Consider the following 6,152-nt stretch of genomic DNA (forward strand, 5'->3'; position numbering starts at 1 on the left):
CTTACCAGTACTCATAGTAACTCCTGGGTATTTGATACTGGTGCCGTTGCTCACATTTGTAACTCACAACAGGAGCTGCGGAATAAGCAGAGACTGGCGAAGGACGAGGTGACGATGCGCGTCGGGAATGGTTCCAAGGTCGATGTGATCGCCGTCGGCACGCTACCTCTACATTTACCTACGGGATTAATTTTAAACCTCAATAATTGTTATTTAGTGCCAAGTTTGAGCATGAACATTGTATCTGGATCTCGTTTAATACGAGATGGCTATTCAATTAAATCCGAGAATAATGGTTGTTCTATTTATATGAGAGATATGTTTTATGGTCATGCCCCAATGGTTAATTGTTTATTCTTAATGAATCTTGAACGTAATGTTACACATATTCATAGAGTGAATACCAAAAGATGTAAAGTTGATAACGATAGTCCCACATACTTGTGGCACTGCCGCCTTGGTCACATTGGTGTCAAGCGCATGAAGAAGCTCCATGCTGATGGACTTTTAGAGTCTCTCGATTATGAATCATTTGACACATGCGAACCATGCCTCATGGGCAAAATGACCAAGACCCCGTTCTCCGGAACAATGGAGCGAGCAACCAACTTGTTGGAAATCATACATACCGATGTGTGTGGTCCAATGAGCGTTGAGGCTCGCGGAGGATATCGTTATGTTCTCACTCTCACTGATGACTTGAGTAGATATGGGTATGTCTACTTGATGAAACACAAGTCTGAGACCTTTGAAAAGTTCAAGGAATTTCAGAATGAAGTAGAGAATCAATGTGACCGAAAGATAAAATTCTTACGATCGGATCGTGGAGGAGAATATTTAAGTCACGAATTTGGTACACACTTAAGAAAATGTGGAATCGTTTCACAACTCACGCCGCCTGGAACACCTCAGCGTAACGGTGTGTCCGAACGTTGTAATCGCACTCTATTGGATATGGTGCGATCTATGATGTCTCTTACTGATTTACCGCTATCATTTTGGGGATACGCTCTAGAGACAGCTACATTTACTTTAAATAGGGCACCGTCTAAATCCGTTGATATGGTTTGGGAAGAAACCTAAGCTGTCGTTTCTAAAAGTTTGGGGATGCGATGCTTATGTCAAGAAACTTCAACCTGAAAAGCTCGAACCCAAGTCGGAAAAATGCGTCTTCATAGGATACCCTAAAGAAACCATTGGGTATACCTTCTACTTAAGATCCGAGGGCAAGATCTTTGTTGCCAAGAACGGATCCTTTCTGGAAAAAGAGTTTCTCTCGAAAGAAGTAAGTGGGAGGAAAGTAGAACTCGATGAAGTACTACCTCTTGAACGGGATAGTAGTGCAGCTCAGGAAAATGTTCCTGTGATGCCTACACCAACTGAAGAGGAAAATAATGATGATGATCAAGGTACTTCGGATCAAGTTGCTACTGAACTTCGTAGGTCCACAAGGACACGTTCCGCACCAGAGTGGTACGGTAATCCTGTCCTGGAAATCATGTTGTTGGACAACGGTGAACCTTCGAACTATGAAGAAGCAATGGCGGGCCCAGATTCCAACAAATGGCTTGAAGCCATGAAATCCGAGATAGAATCCATGTATGAAAACAAAGTATGGACTTTGATAGACTTGCCCGATGAACGGCGAGCGATAGAAAACAAATGGATCTTTAAGAAGAAGACGGACGCGGATGGTAATATTACCGTCTATAAAGCTCGACTTGTCGCTAAGGGTTATCGACAAGTTCAAGGGATTGACTATGACGAGACATTCTCTCCCGAAGCGAAGCTGAAGTCCGTCTGAATCATGTTAGCAATTGCCGCATACTATGATTATGAGATATGGCAGATGGACGTCAAAACGGCATTCCTTAACGGACATCTTAAGGAAGAACTATCTATGATGCAGCCGGAAGGTTTTGTCGATCCTAAGAACGCTAACAAAGTATGCAAGCTCCAACGATCCATTTATGGGCTGGTGCAAGCATCTCGGAGTTGGAACATTCGCTTTGATGAGATGATCAAAGCGTTTGGATTTATGCAGACTTATGGAGAAGCCTGCGTTTACAAGAAAGTGAGTGGGAGCTCTGTAGCATTTCTCATATTATATGTAGATGACATACTTTTGATGGGAAATGATATAGAACTTTTGGACAACATTAAGGCCTACTTGAATAAGTGTTTTTCAATGAAGGACCTTGGAAAAGCTGCTTATATATTAGGCATCAAGATCTATAGAGATAGATCGAGACGCCTCATAGGTCTTTCACAAAGCACATACCTTGATAAGATTTTGAAGAAGTTCAAAATGGATCAGTCCAAGAAGGGGTTCTTGCCTGTATTGCAAGGTGTGAGATTAAGCTCGGCTCAATGCCCGACCACGGCAAAAGATAAAGAAGAGATGAGTGTCATCCCCTATGCTTCAGCCACAGGATCTATTATGTATGCCATGCTGTGTACCAGACCTGATGTAAACCTTGCCGTAAGTTTGGTTGGAAGGTACCAAAGTAATCCCGGCAAGGAACACTGGACAGCGGTCAAGAATATCCTAAAGTACCTGAAAAGGACGAAGGACATGTTTCTCGTTTATGGAGGTGACGAAGAGCTCGTCGTAAAGGGTTACATCGACGCTAGCTTCGACACAGATCTGGATGACTCTAAGTCACAAATCGGATATGTGTATATGTTGAATGGTGGAGCAGTAAGCTAGTGCAGCTGCAAGCAGAGCGTCGTGGCGGGATCTACATGTGAAGCGGAGTACATGGCAGCCTCGGAGGCAGCGCATGAAGCAATTTGGGTGAAGGAGTTCATCACCGACCTAGGAGTCATACCCAATGCGTCGGGGCCGATCAAACTCTTCTGTGACAACACTGGAGCTATTGCCCTTGCCAAGGAGCCCAGGTTTCACAAGAAGACCAGGCACATCAAGCGTCGTTTCAACTCCATCCGTGAAAATGTTCAAGATGGAGACAGAGATATTTGCAAAGTACATACGGATCTGAATGTCGCAGATCCGTTGACTAAACCTCTCTCGCGAGCAAAACATGATCAACACCAGAACTCTATGGGTGTTCGATTCATCACAATGTAACTAGATTATTGACTCTAGTGCAAGTGGGAGACTGTTGGAAATATGCCCTAGAGGCAATAATAAAAGGGTTATTATTATATTTCCTTGTTCATGATAATTGTCTTTTATTCATGCTATAACTGTATTATCCGGAAATCGTAATACATGTGTGAATACATAGACCATAACATGTCCCTAGTGAGCCTCTAGTTGACTAGCTCGTTGGTCAACAGATAGTCATGGTTTCCTGACTATGGACATTAGATGTCATTGACAACGGGATCACATCATTAGGAGAATGATGTGATGGACAAGACCCAATCCTAAGCATAGCACAAGATCGTGTAGTTCGTTTTGCTAGAGCTTTTTCAATGTCAAGTATCTCTTCCTTAGACCATGAGATCGTGTAACTCCCGGATACCGTAAGAGTGCTTTGGGTGTACAAAACGTCACAACATAACTGGGTGACTATAAAGGTGCACTACAGGTGTCTCCAAAAGTGTCTGTTGGGTTGACATGGATCGAGACTGGGATTTGTCACTCCGTATGACGGAGAGGTATCTCTGGGCCCACTCGGTAATGCATCATCATAATGAGCTCAAAGTGACCAAGTGTTTGGTGACGGGATCATGCATTACGGTACGAGTAAAGTGACTTGCCGGTAACGAGACTGAACGAGGTATTGGGATACCGACGATCGAGTCTCGGGCATGTAACGTACCGGTTGACAAAGGGAATTGTATACGGGGTTGTTCGAATCCTCGACATCATGGTTCATCCGATGAGATCATCGAGGAGCATGTGGGAGCCAACATGGGTATCCAGATCCCGCTGTTGGTTATTGCCCGAGAGCCGTCTCGGTCATGTCTACGTGTCTCCCGAACCCGTAGGGTCTACACACTTAAGGTTCGGTGACGCTAGGGTTGTATGAATATGAGTATGCAGCATACCGAATGTTGTTCGGAGTCCCTGATGAGATCACGGACGTCACGAGGAGTTCCGGAATGGTCCAGAGTTGAAGAATTATATATAGGAAGTGATATTTCGGCCATCGGGAAAGTTTTGGGGTCGCCCGGTATTGTACCGGGACCACCGAAAGAGTCCCGGGGGTCCACCGGGTGGGGCCACCCATCCCGGAGGGCCCCAAGGGCTGAAGTGGGGAGGGGAACCAGCCCATAGTGGGCTAGTGCGCCCCACTTAGCCCACCCCCTGCGCCTAGGGTTGAAACCCTAGGGTGGGGGGGGGGGCGCCCCACTTGCCTTGGGGGGTACTCCACCCCCTTGGCCGCCGCCCCCCTTGGGAGATTGGATCTCCCAGGGCCGGCGCCCCCCCTGGGGGCCTATATAAAGGGAGGGGGAGGGGGCAGCCGCACCCTGAAGTTCTGGCGCCTCCCTCCCCCTGCTACACCTCTTCCTCCTCCGTCACGTGCTTGGCGAAGCCCTGCCGGAGTGCTGCTGTTCCACCACCACCACGCCGTTGTGCTGCTGCTGGAGCCATCATCATCAACCTCTCCTTCCCCCTTGCTGGATCAAGAAGGAGGAGAGGTCATCCGCTCCGTACGTGTGTTGAAAGCGGAGTTGTCGTCCGTTCGGCGCTAGGATCTCCGGTGATAGGATCACGACGAGAACGACTACTTCAACCCCGTTCTTTTGAACGCTTTCGCTCGCGATCTACAAAGTGGTATGTAGATGCATCTCCCATGACTCGTTGCTTAGATGAACTCATAGATGAATCTTGGTGAAACCGTAGGAAAATTTTTAATTTTCTGCAACGTTCCTCAACATATACCATATTAGTTTGGGAATGGAAACCACAATGAGGAAGCATTTATAGTGTAGTGTGGCTGCCTAGGCAACTTTTCTTCTCAGATCTCTGCTCTACTCCTCACCCACCTCCTGAAAAAGTTTGGCGTGAGACCCACACACAGGAGTTTTCTTTCCCCAAAGGCCAGCCAAGATGCAAGGTGCTGCCGCAGCCGCCGAGAGGAGGAGCAGGGCTTCGCCTGACAAGGCCGACGAGAGCTCCAAGAAGGCACGGCTGGATCTGCCCGACGGCCACATGAAGCAAGAGGCGGCCGGTGGAGGAGATGGAGGCGCCATCGTTGGGGCGGCGTACATCCAGCGAGTGGAACTCGCCGTGAGGATCGACAAGCAAGTGCTCCATTGCCCCCTCTGCACCCTCCCCTTCAAGCCCCCGGTCTTCCAGGTTCCTCTATCTGTTTCCTTCTTTCTTCCTCGATTGGTGCCGGTGATAGATCGATTCTTTCGTGCTAATTTACGGCCCATCTCCGATTTGCATGCCTGTCTGTAGTGCAAAGCGGGGCACCCGGCCTGCAGCGGCTGTGTGGCCCTGCTGCCCTTCAGGCAGTGCAAGGCATGTGTGGACGGCGGTGGCTTCTTCGACCCCTGCCCTACACTGGACACCTTGGTGTCCTCCACCAGGATCGGGTGCCCCAACGTCGGCTGCCAGTGGTACGTGACCTACCACGAGGTCACCGAGCACCAGAAAGTGTGCCCGTACGTGCCTTGTCGGTGCACTGAGCCCGGCTGCGGCTACGTCGGCGCGCCGCAGGCGCTCGCCGGTCATCTCCGCACTGTCCACTTGGTGCCGGTGCACGTCGCGCAGTACGGCAAGGTCAGCAAGCTTCAGCTATCGGTGTCAAGCATGCGGCTGGTGATCCTCGGCGACGACAACTGTGTGTTCCTCATGACCGTGGGCGCGCTCGGCGCCGGCGTCACCGCCGTATCTGTGGTGTGTGCCAGGGCGAGAGCGGCGACGCGGCCGCGGTTCACGTGCAAGATGTGGGTCAACCTGGAGACACCCCCGGCAGCAGTGGCGAACTGCGGCAAGGAGGACATGGTGCTCGTGGACATGGACATGAGGAGCAGCTCATCGCCCGGCGTCGTGGTCGCTGCGGCCGAGCCCACATTCCTGACAGTGCCGCCAATGTACCTGGTGCCAGCAGCAGGAGACGGGGCATCCATGGAAGTTCCCCTGTACATCCGCATCGATAAGCTCTCCCCTTGGTCCGACGCATTGGTGTGATTAGGTCCACTGCTGCTGATGGGAAACAAACGGTGCA

General features: G+C 49.5%; 1 protein-coding gene across 1 annotated transcript; it reads left to right on the plus strand.

Moving 5' to 3' along the window:
- The first annotated feature begins 5,026 nt into the window (after positions 1-5,026).
- Positions 5,027-6,152, plus strand: LOC119280646 (E3 ubiquitin-protein ligase SINA-like 10). The gene is made up of 2 exons (XM_037561439.1): positions 5,027-5,275; positions 5,381-6,152. The coding sequence occupies exons 1-2, from the start codon at positions 5,027-5,029 to the stop codon at positions 6,113-6,115; spliced, it is 984 nt and encodes a 327-aa protein (XP_037417336.1). The 3' UTR covers positions 6,116-6,152.

Source organism: Triticum dicoccoides, chromosome 3B (genome assembly GCF_002162155.2).
Source record: "Triticum dicoccoides isolate Atlit2015 ecotype Zavitan chromosome 3B, WEW_v2.0, whole genome shotgun sequence".
Taxonomy (NCBI): Eukaryota; Viridiplantae; Streptophyta; class Magnoliopsida; order Poales; family Poaceae; genus Triticum; species Triticum dicoccoides.